Source organism: Jaculus jaculus, chromosome 9 (assembly GCF_020740685.1).
Source record: "Jaculus jaculus isolate mJacJac1 chromosome 9, mJacJac1.mat.Y.cur, whole genome shotgun sequence".
NCBI classification, from domain to species: domain Eukaryota; kingdom Metazoa; phylum Chordata; class Mammalia; order Rodentia; family Dipodidae; genus Jaculus; species Jaculus jaculus.
The window spans coordinates 114,787,265-114,798,646 of NC_059110.1; the positions used below are offsets into that span (position 1 = coordinate 114,787,265).

At 50.6% G+C, this 11,382-nt stretch overlaps 2 protein-coding genes across 6 annotated transcripts; one reads left to right on the top strand and one right to left on the bottom strand.

Annotated features, from left to right (window-relative positions):
- Positions 1–607: 607 nt before the first annotated feature.
- On the top strand, positions 608–5,529 carry Mlx (MAX dimerization protein MLX). Of its 3 annotated transcripts, none has more exons than XM_004655356.2 (8): positions 608–728; positions 1,129–1,165; positions 1,617–1,706; positions 1,977–2,074; positions 2,252–2,351; positions 2,535–2,634; positions 2,916–3,117; positions 4,433–5,529. In XM_004655356.2, exons 1-8 carry the CDS (start codon positions 612–614, stop codon positions 4,487–4,489), a joined length of 801 nt encoding a protein of 266 aa, XP_004655413.2. In that variant the 5' UTR covers positions 608–611; the 3' UTR covers positions 4,490–5,529. The 3 variants fall into 3 exon arrangements, with proteins under 3 accessions (XP_004655413.2, XP_004655414.2, XP_004655412.1); XM_004655355.2 differs by having other exon boundaries at positions 672–890; XM_004655357.2 differs by lacking the exon at positions 1,617–1,706 and having other exon boundaries at positions 612–728.
- LOC101609850 (PSMC3 interacting protein) lies at positions 5,156–11,058 on the bottom strand. 3 transcript variants are annotated; one of them, XM_004655353.2, is made up of 8 exons: positions 10,932–11,058; positions 10,751–10,851; positions 10,561–10,650; positions 7,075–7,186; positions 6,228–6,373; positions 6,079–6,132; positions 5,884–5,943; positions 5,156–5,803 (listed from the first exon to the last, which is right to left on the bottom strand). In XM_004655353.2, the coding sequence occupies exons 1-8, from the start codon at positions 10,963–10,965 to the stop codon at positions 5,747–5,749; spliced, it is 654 nt and encodes a 217-aa protein (XP_004655410.1). In that variant the 5' UTR covers positions 10,966–11,058; the 3' UTR covers positions 5,156–5,746. The 3 variants fall into 3 exon arrangements, with proteins under 3 accessions (XP_004655410.1, XP_045014786.1, XP_045014787.1); XM_045158851.1 differs by having other exon boundaries at positions 5,884–5,999; XM_045158852.1 differs by having other exon boundaries at positions 5,884–5,999; positions 10,962–10,983.
- Positions 11,059–11,382: the final 324 nt, after the last annotated feature.

The window sequence follows — 11,382 nt, forward strand, 5'->3', positions numbered from 1 at the left end:
GCTTTTGAATAAGTTACAGACTTTTTAAGTACCATTTCCTTATCTGCAAAACAATACAAGCTTTTTGCTTTTTTTTTTTTTTTTTTTTTTAACCAGAGTTAATACCTCAAGTTCCCTTCCAAGCACCTACCCAGACTTTGTGAGTTCAATACTGGAAGAATGGGATGGAGTGCGGGGGAGGCAGTGAAGTTGTCTTCACAAACTTCCAGCCTGATGGGATCAGATCAAGTGACAGGGAAGACTGCCTAAGTCCTGACCTAGTATCCTGGACTGCAGGGACCTTGCGCATGCCATCAACAACACTAACAATTGGACAAGCTTTTTGTGTGGTGTCGGGGCTCTCCTAACGGGTTTTACCGATGAACTAAATACTCTTCAGACTATTTTTGCAAGCAAGTGCTCATAACCGCCTCAGACAGTACTTTCGAAGCACTGCACAGATGGTGCTTCGCGTCACTTTCATCTAGAAGCAACTAGGAAGGTGGCAGGCAGCGGCAACAGGGCGCCGATGCTGCCAAGGTTGGGAAGACGCCAGGCGTCTCACGTCTCACCGCGCAAGCGCAGCGTCCGCTACGCCTCCGCCCGCGACAGCGGATTGGTGGGATCGGGTCATGTGGTCGAGCCTCGCCTCTTCCTCGAGGCCGGGGGCCTGTCCGCTGCCTTGTTTCCGGTTCTGTAGGTCCACGATGACGGAGCCGGGCGCCTCTCCCGAGGACCCCTGGGTCAAGGCAAGCCCCGTGGGCGCGCATGCCAGCGAGGGGAGGGCGGGACGGGCTCGTGCACGTAAGGGGTCCGGAAGACTGGAGGCTTCCCAACCATCCCCAGAGTCTCCCCCGTTCTCCGGGCCCCGGGGCTGCAGGAAAGACAGCTCTCACCCCGCCTGTGGCAAGGTGGGGAGACCAATGGGGCGTGTGTGCGCGCGCGTGTGTGGGACCCCGGGGGCGGGGGCCGGGGAGGAGGGGCGAGGGCGCAGGGGGTCACGCAGAGGGGCGGTGCCTTCGAGGTCTGGCCAAGTTTGTCTTCGGGGCAGCTTTTGGCTGCTCCTGCCTCCCAGGATGAGTGTGCAGGGCGTGCGTGCGTCTTTTCCTAGAGGCCGAGCTCTGACAGGCTTGTCACTTGGTCCTGCAGGTGGAGTATGTCTACAGTGACAACAGTCTGGATCCTGGTGAGTGCCCACCTCGCAGTCTTCAGGTCTGGGGGAGACTCTTGTTCAGCCCTGTAGATTCTTGTAGCCTTACCAGCCACACCCGAACACAGTCCACTGTCCCTTTGCCAAGCTCCTGGCTTTAGAAGCGAGGGAGGAGCTGGCGGACAGCCAGGACGCGATCAAGGGTGACACCTGGTTCCTCCAGAGTGGGAAAATGATAGACATAATGACAGCTGGTCACACATCCCATCCACATGTCCCTTTGTGAGCCTGAGTTTCCAGTGGAGCAGTGTACACTGGGGACAGGAGTGTGGCGGCATGGTGTGGCACGAAGTGGGTGGCTCAGTCAGTGTGGCTGGCTTTGGGGCTGACGGGGGAGGTCAGCATTTGAGGAAGACATGTGCCCATAGGTGTCGGAGGGTCGGGCTGTGTTCCCCACCCCACAGTGATGGAGGCCTCTTTTTTCCAGGACTTTTTGTAGAAAGCAGTCACAAAGGAAGTGTAGTGTCCAGAGCTAATAGCATCGGCTCCACAAGTGCCTCTTCTGTCCCCAACACAGGTAGGCAGCAACATCCCTCTACACCTGGGGGAACTCAGCTATGTCATCATCTTAGTACCTTTTCCTAGATAGGGATGCTCAGGCCACCCACATGGGAGTGTCTGGAGTAGTGTCAGACACAAGAGCCTCACCATTCTTCACCTCATGCAGGATATTAGACCCAGTCCATCTGCTATCTCTGGGAACCAGGTTCTTCCAGCTAGGGAAAGTGGGCTAGCCGGACCCCACGGAGCCCTAAGGTGACCTCTCTGCCCCCAACTCTGAGTGTAGATGATGAGGACAGTGATTACCACCAGGAGGAGTCCTACAAAGACCGGAGGCGGCGAGCGCACACTCAGGCTGAGCAGAAGAGGAGGGACGCCATCAAGGTGACTGGGGGCCTGTGCCTGGGGCAACAAGGGAGGGCCCTGACCCCTCAGTTCCAGACAATCTGGGCCTGAAAAACTCCCTCCTTTCTAGCCTTTCATGGAACTGGTATCAAGAAAGCTTTGTGCCAGTTTGCCTTAATTCCTCAGTTAAGGAGCCTGTTTCCCCGCTCTTTTCAGAGAGGCTATGATGACCTTCAGACCATTGTTCCTACCTGCCAGCAGCAGGACTTCTCCATTGGCTCCCAAAAGCTCAGCAAAGCCATTGTTCTACAGAAGAGTATGGCTGGGGAGAGGGGGGAGGGGAGAGCAACACAGGTCATGCCCACCCCTGGTCTTGTCCCAGGTGGGGTGGTGGCTGCAATGGGAAAGAATGGGTTTGGGGGCAGGGAACAAAATGAGCCTTGTCTGTGGTTGAGACTTCCACCGTACCTACCCATCTCTTGGTTCCTTCTTACCCTAGCCATTGACTACATCCAGTTTTTACACAAGGAGAAGAAAAAGCAAGAGGAAGAGGTATCCACCCTACGCAAAGATGTCACAGCTCTGAAGATAATGAAAGTGTAAGAGGGCCACTGAGCTGGGGAATGAGAACTTGAGGATGCCGAGGCCAACTGCACTGCATACCTTTCTTATTCAGAGGCCACACTAGACAGTGCATACAGATACTGACTCCCTAAAGTAGCCACTGTGAGGTAGGACTGTCTCCAACAGTCCCTTATATATAGCACTCAGAAATGCCTGTCAGGCTAATGAAGGGAAGGTTGATTTAGAATACATCCCCAAAGCTCTATAGGAACCCTTTTTATGGAACAGCACCTCAGCTTTGCTTGCATGCTTTCAGGAACTATGAACAGATTGTGAAGGCGCACCAGGACAACCTTCATGAGGGCGAGGACCAAGTCTCTGATCAGGTCAAGTTCAATGTATTTCAAGGCATCATGGACTCGCTATTCCAGTCCTTCAATGCCTCCATCTCTGTAGCCAGCTTCCAGGAGCTGTCAGCCTGTGTCTTCAGCTGGATTGAGGAGCACTGCAAGCCACAGGTATGGATGGAGAGGCAGTGGTCACAGGGTCAGGGGTCCTCACTGCTCCTAGGCAAAGTGGCCCAGGCCATTATTCAGAAAAGCAGGATACCTGCTTGACTTTTTTGAGGGTGTGTACAACTTTCTGTATTCCATTTTGCACTTTTAAAATTTGTGGGTTTTTTTTTTTTTTTTGAGGCAGTGTTTCACTCCAGCCCAGGCTTACCTGGAATTCACTATGTATTCTCAGGATGGCCTTGAACTCATGATTCTCCTACCTCTGCCTCTCAAGTGCTAAGATTAAAGGCGTGCACCACCGTGCTCAGCTTTTTAATTTTTAAAAATTTTTACTTATTTGAGAGGATACAGAAATAGAATAGGCAAGTAGAGAGAAGGAGAGAATGGGCACGCCAGGGCCTCCAGCCACTGCAAATGAACTCCAGAGGTGTGCACCCGTTTGTGATTCCTGGCTTATGTGGGTCCTAGTCAAACCTGGGTCCTTTGGCTTTGCAGGCAAGCACCTTAACCGCTAAGCCATCTCTCCAGCCCCCATTTCACACTTCTCGACAGCCTAGCCCAGGCGCAAGTCTGTTCTGGTAACTGTGACACGAGCACTTGGTACCAGGCCCAGCTCTTGGCTGACTCAGCCAGTAGTATTGGTGCTCATTTGCCACTCAGCTTTCCTATATGGAAGCGCCAAAAATCAGCAGCTACTAGAAATTACTAGAAGCATGAAACTGCTAAATCTAGGACCCTCCCCCTATAGTTGTCCCAGGGGCTTCTCATTGTCGCATGCTTTTGATGCTTGGCTGCTTTTCCCAGGCTTGAACTTGTGTCCAAGAGTCCTCTGTTTTATTATTGCGGAACATTTTTATTACGAAACACTAAACAAACTGCAACACTGAATAAGTGTTACTGTGAACACTCACGTCCACCAACTAAATTACACCAATAATTCTGTATTTTACTGCATGTTCATGTCACATCACCCATCTGATTTTAGGGGCATTTAAAAATAAAGATAAGCTCTAGACACCATTAGGGCACTCCATCAGTGATCTAAACCCTCAGCCCCTTTGGGAATGGTCCTTTTGATTTTTCTCGTGTAGGCTCTCACTATAGCCCAGACTGAATAGGAACTTACTCTGTAGTCCCAAACTGGCCTGGACCTCATAGTGATCATCCTACCTCTGCCTCCTGAGTGCAGGGATTAAAGATGTGTGCCACCACACCTGGCATGAGGAGAAAGGGCTAGTTTTTATGCCCTCTCCTGAAGTACGCCTAGTCTAGGCAGGCATCTCAAAGGGTGGTGGTGCCTGAGCATTGTCTTTCCCAGACCCTACGAGAGATTGTGATCGGCGTCCTTCATCAGTTGAAAAACCAACTCTACTGATGGCTCCTGGAAACCTGCAGAGCAGCCAACAGACACTTGTGAGTCTGTTTGGCCGTGGAACTGCTTGGCCCAATTGGACTGCAACACCTCACACCGGTCAGCTGGGTTCTACTTGGTGTTTGGTTTCCCAGCCCCCCCCCCTTCATTTTCAATGGAGTTGGGGTGCTTTGTGAAAGCTTTGATTAATTTATTATATTGACTGCAAAGTCGAACCTACCCAGTCCTCCCCTTTCAGTAGAAGTCCTTAGCACAGGAGTCTGATCTGGGCACCTCAAGGAGCTCTTGGCTTCTCAGTCCTTTTGCTAAGCCTCACATTTCTGCTTATGGTCTATGTATATTTGGAAACTGCCTCTGTTTTGGTCTCTTGGGCAATGGCTGGTCCAAGTTTGAACATTTTGGCAGTAGTTGGGTGGGAAAAAAGGAGAGGAAATAGTCCAGTGGCCACAAAATGGTTGAAACCTACCGTGTGCCTAAGACTGGGGCTGCATGGTCAGTGCTAAGTAAGGCCAAGGCTTCCTAGCCAGCTCAGGGTCAGCCTACCAGGTTTCTGCGGTGGCCTTATGTTGTGTCACCTCCCTCCTCCCCGGCTGTGGGTGCTAGGGGAAGAAATTCCCTGTCTGCTCCAGGCCCTGCTCCCACGGGTAATTGCAGTGTCTCACAGTACTATATATTTGAATTTTTTAATTTTTCTAAACATCAACAATTTTGCTACAGTTAAAATTTTGGAAAATTAACAGGGCTTCAAAACCATCCTAGCCTTTCTGTCCAGTACACTTGGGTCTCTGCCATCTCCCAATGTTGCCTGCTTCTGGTACTTGGGGGTTAGAGCACAGGGCACAAAAGATACTCCATCTTCTGGGGGAAGCTCTGGGTGATGCCTTGGGCTCTTCAAATGCTGGTGTATAGTAGCTTCTCTCTACCTTTGTCTCCCAGGCTCCCATCCTCAGGTTTGATATCTGGGAGGTTTGACTATCCAGAGGAAATTATGTATTTTTATATCAAATTGTATTACAATAAATACTGCCAAATACTTTCTTTTAGGATTGCCTCAACTCCTTGTGTTTAAGCTAAATTCGTCACAATATGGACATACCCATCCCTTTCTGACCACTAGCCCTGTATCCTGCCCAGTATTCTGGCTTGAACTTTTCTCCCCACTATTCTGGACGAAGGTGGAGAGGAGCAGGAACAAGAAGCCAACCTAAACAAGGCAGCCAGTCCAGGGTATTTTAGTCCCCAGTCCCCACCAGGGACCCCTCAGGGGTCTGGGAGTGTAACGTTATAGTCTTCATCTGTCTCTATCCCAACTTCTTCCTGTGGAGTAGGGAGAGAAGTGAGTGAGTGATCTCTGGACAAGACCCCAGGGGGCGGAGAGGGGGGAGCATGCCACTTACAAAGAACTGCTTCTTGCTCTTGGGGTACCCTTCAAGGATTGCATCACACAGCTCTGTTGCCTGACAAACAAAGCACCTGGTTTCAGATGGGCAGTAGCAATACTGGGTCCTGCCTGCTGGATTGTGACATTGGGCAGAAATCTGTCATTTCCAAAAGCTCTTCCTGAGCCTCCCTTGGAGCTCCCGTTCACTCACCATCCTCTTGCGCTTCCTCCACTCCTTACAGTATTTTTGCCTCTCACTGTATACCTACAAGAAGGAAACAGGATCCTGTCTCTCAGGCCCACAGTAGTCTTCAGACCTGCACAGGTACCAGCAGCATGCTAACCCCCCTCCCAGCTCACCTTCTCTTTTTCTTCTGGAGTGACATGGTTGGTGGCTGCTTTGATGTTCTTCAATCTCTCTGTGTAGCAGGCACATTCCTTCCTTAACTCTTGGATCTCTCTCTGCATCTCAGGAGTCGTCAAGGCACTTGTTAACTCCTTCAGCTCTGAAACCACATCCCTCTGGGGTCACTTGCTATCCCTGGAGAAGAGATTTTCTTTCCCAGAAGTAAGAGACAGACTTCCATCTTACTCTGGGATCTATCCAGAACAGGACTCTACATTCTGGAAATGCTCAAGAAAATAACCGGGTGTGGTGGGGCACGCCTTTAATCCCAGTGCTTGGGAGGCAGAGGTGGTAGGATCATAGTGAATTCGAGGTCACCCTAAGACTAGAGTAAGACTCTACCTGGGGCAGGGGGGATTGCTTTCAGAATAGTTTATATTTCGTTTGTTTTTGTTTTCAAGGTAGGGCCTCACTTTAGCTCAGGCTGACCTGGAATTCACTATGTAGTCTTAGGGTGGCCTCGAACTCACAGCGATCCTTCTACCTTGACCTCTCAAGTGCTGGGATTAAAGGTGTGTGCACCACCATGCCTGGTCCATGAGTTTATATTTCTTTCCTCCACTCATAAGCCATGGCAAGTGTGAGGCCAAGCAGACTGATGCACAGACAGGTGAATGTATGTCTTGCCCACTTGTACATAAAAGCTACTAGTAGTTCTGCATGGCTTTCAGTGTAATATCTGAGTCTTGCAAAGGGATCTTAGCTACAACAAAATGTTGAAGTCAAGGAACCATTCAGTTGTCAAATCATGACCTCCAGACCAAATCTGGGCCCACGGCACCTTGCAGGGACCTGTCTTACCAGCCTCCATGTGGCGGCAGCTCTGCTGTAAACTCTGCACCTTGGCAGTGAGGGCCGCAATTTTGGCATCCAGGCCGTGGAGGTCAGCATCACTCACTGTGTCAAACTGGTCCTGTCAGTCAAGAGAAATACAAGTGAGTCAGGGTGAGGCACAAAGATGGGAACACATCATTGGGTGGGGGGTATTCAGATCACTCAAGAACTGGGTATACCCCAAAACCCTGCAAAGGCCTGCAAACACATGCCTTGGATCCCCACGACTCAGGCCAAGGCAGGAAGATTTAAAGTTAGACCCTGTCTCTAAAAGGCCTGCGCTGTACATCAGTGGAAGAGTACTTGTCTAACATGAGGTTCTGGGGTTCCCCAGCGTCACAAAAAATAGGTGAGCCAGGTGTGGTAGAGCACGCCTTTAATCCCAGCAGAAGGAGGCAGGAGGAGGATCTCTGTGAGTTCGAGGCCACCCAAAGACTACATAGTTCCAGGTCAGCCTGAGCTAGAGTGAAACGCTTATCTCAAAAAAACAAACAAACAAAAAAAAGTGAAAGCTAGTCCCCATAAAGAGGAATAAAAATTGATGTACAATGCCTGTCCTCACCAGCTTCCAGATGATAGGTCTGAAACATCTTTGCATTTAGTGCTAGAACCACTCACAGGGATGAAGGAATCCAGCAGCATTTTTTGTTTGTTTTTCGAGGTAGGGTCAAGTCCAGGCTGACCTGGAATTCCCTACGTAGTCTCAGAATGGCTTCGAATTCATGGGGACTCTGCTACCTCTGCCTGGGATTAAAGGCATGCCACCATGCCTGGCTAGTAGTCTTTCTGAGTTGAGACACGCAGATTCTAGGTCTCAGTACTAGGAAGAAATCTGCCAGGTGGAGGCGTGGTGGGAGCTATTAAGGGAAAGGACTCTACAGCAAATCTAAGGCACTTTTCCCTTGAGATTCTCTGCTAGGAACGGACTGCTGGGATCACAGAGTCCTAGCAGCTGACACTGGTTAGATGGGACAGGCAGTCAGCCTTGGCAGTTTGAATACCTACGGAAGGTGAACCTGCAGAACAGAACAGGACCCACTCAAGGGCCCATTAGTCAAATTCTTTGTTTTGAAAAATTACAACTGTGTTCATTCATTTACATATCTATGGCTGCTTTTGTTGTATGATGGCTTTTTTTTTTTTTTCCAAGGTAGGGTCTCACTTTAGCCCAGGCTGACCTGAAATTACTTTGTAGACTCAGGGTGGCCTTGAACTCATGGTGATCCTCCTACCTCTGCCTCCCAAGTCCTGGGATTAAAGGTGTACCCCACCACACCTGGCAATGAAGTTTTCTTAAAATTTAAAAATACCATGAGAAGGCTGGAGAGATGGCTTAGCGGTTAAGAGCTTAACTGTGGAGCCCAGGGACCTCGGTTCAAGGCTCAATTCCCTAGGACCCACATAAGCCAGATGCACAAGGGGGGGGCATGCATCTGGACTTCATTTGCAGTGGCTGAAGGCCCTGGCATGCCCATTCTCTCCCTCTGTCTAGCTGCCTTTGTCTGTCTGTCACTCTCAAATAAATAAATATTTTAAAGATACCACAGGACCCATTACAGAAAATGTTTGCCACTCCTTCCCTTATTTACGACATGTTTCAAATGGCTAATAACATAATGATACCTGTAATGGAAGATGAAAATGAATGAGAAATGGAGTCTGCCCTAGAGGAAGTTCAGTTTGGGGAGGGACAAGGAAAAGGAAAAGTATGATATAACATGCCTCAAGAAAGGTAAGAGCAGGGACTGGAGAGATGGTTCAATAGTTAAGTCTCTTGCCTGCAGAGTCTAACGACCCAGGTTTGATTCCCCAGCACCCATGTAAAGCCAGACACACAATGTGGCACATGTGTTTGGAGTTTCTTTGCAGTGGCTAAAGACCCTGGTGTGCCCATTCTCTCTGTCTCTGCTTGCAAATAAAATTATTTAGGGCTGGAGAGATGGCTTAGCAGTTAAGGTGCTTGCCTGTCCAGATTCGATTTCCCAGAATCCACATAAGCTAGATGCAGATGGTGGTGCATGTATCTAGAGTTCATTTGAAGTGGCTAGAGGCCCTGGCACACCATTTTCTCTCTCTCAAATAAAAATAAGAGTTAATCCTGAAAAAAAAAAAAAAAGCAGAAACTGAGGCGGTGAGCAGACAGCATTCAGGAAAGGTTTTAGAAGTTGATGTCTGTGTGAAGTCCTACAGAATGAGTAAGGTAGTCAGATGCAAAAACAGCTAAAATTGCAGGCAAAAGGACAAGGAGGGCTAGAGAGATGGCTTAGCAGTTAAGCGCTTGCCTGTGAAGCCTAAGGACCCCGGTTCAAGGCTCGGTTCCCCAGGTCCCACATTAGCCAGATGCACAAGGGGGCGCATGCGTCTGTTGTTCATTTGCAGTGGCTGGAGGCCCTGGCGCACCCATTCTCTCTATCTGTCTTTCTCTCTGTGTCTGTCACTCTCAAATAAATAAAAAGGGCAAGGAAAGCTCAATTAGTATCACAGGCTAGAAACAAGATGAGCATGTGGGAACAGAGGCTGGCTGGGCAAGTCTACAGAATGGAGCAGGAGGAAAACTTGAAGAACTCAAAGTAGGGAAAGTGCATGACCAGATTTGAATTTAGATGCATCACTGTGGTTTCAGTGTTCAAAGAGAAGGGATATGTTAGGACACCAACGGACAAGAGGCCTTATAGAGAGAAGTGACAGCAGATAAACTGGACTCAATAAGGGAAAAAACGAGACATCCTTAATGGCCCACAACTGTCATCCAAGCACTTGAGGTTAGAAAGCAGGATAGAAAGTTCAAGGCTAGGTCTGGAGAGATGGTTCAGCAGTTAAAGGCACTTGCTTGCAAAACTTGTCAACCTGGGTTTGATTCCCCAGCACCCATGCAAAGCGAAACGCACAACTTGGTACACGCTGTCTGTTGTTGCTTTGAAGTGACAAGAGACCCTGATGTGGGGCCATTCTCTTTTGGCAAATACGTAAAAAGAAAGAAAGAAAGAAAAGAACAAGGCTATCCTGGGCTACATAGCAAGGCTCACATTCATCCCCTCCCCCTAAATGGGGTGGGGATCAGCTGTACTTGGTGACTGACCACATGTCAAGAATGACTCAAGTCATTGACTCAAGGTTTGAGTGAGAATGTCAGAGGAATCTGCTGGTGGCGGGAAAGCGTTCTATTTTGACCATATTGATTCTGTTATTTGATGTTTGAGAGACATCCAGGTGGAAGTCCGGGCTGGAGAATACAAGTTGAATGTACTGTAGGAAGCACGTGCAGAAGGAAAGTCATTCGGCAGAGGTTAGGACTGAGACTATACAAGAATGGGTCATGGTCAAGTCAGGACATTCTGCCATCCATCTAAGGTTGTTTAAGATCCTTCTAATGGTGTAAGTGAGATTAGCTTCACGGGGTGCACTCGATGACCGGCGCCCAGGTGGGTGTGAACCTGCGCCGGTTCTCCTCACCTGATCCGCAAAGTAGATCTTCTGCTTGCCGTACGTCTTCTCTCGGATCCTGCCTTGCTGGGCCAGCTGCTCCAGCGCCTTCACCACCGCCTGGCACGGGAGAGGGTACGAGGGGCAGTCAGGGAGGTCGGGCCCGGGCGGGGAAAGCGCCTGGGGGTCCGGGGGGGGGGGTCTTAGTCGGGGTCCTCACCGCCTTGCCCAGTCCATGTTCCCTCTGCAGGTTCCCGAACACGTCCTGGGCGCTGTAGGGCCGGTTCTGTTCCTGCAGGTACCTCAGGAGGATCCCGGGGGCTGCGGAGGGAGCCGGGGGAGGACGGAGTCACTCACCGCCCGCCTCGCCGCCGCCCCGGGCCCACGGGCGCCCCCGTTACCTCCCGCCGCAGCTTCGGCCCGGCTTTTACTCATGGCCTTCCCCGCCGCCAGATTCAGATAGCCGGAAGTGCTGGTTGCTCCAGGCGACGGCTTCTTCCGGCGGCGGAGGGGAAAGCGTCCAACGGTGATTGGCTGAAGGGGTCTTCGGAACGCCGCGGCCCTTCCCGGGCCCCGTAGCAGTGGGGCGAGAACCTGCGCCCCGAGTCCCGGGGCCGGTACCACCGCGGTCCGCTCCCGGCGCGACGCGGAGGCTCATTTAGAAGACAGCGCCTTCTGGATTAAGCGTTCACACCCACTTCCAGCCGCGTGTGGGCGGTCGTGACCTTGCACTAGGCCCGGCTGCTGAACGGGAGATTTCGAGGTTCAGTTCCCTCGCAGGGGGGCCAGCTCAGGACCACAGGGATAGTAAACCCGTGCGTGTCCCGAAGGCTGTTAGTTTGTGTCGCTTGT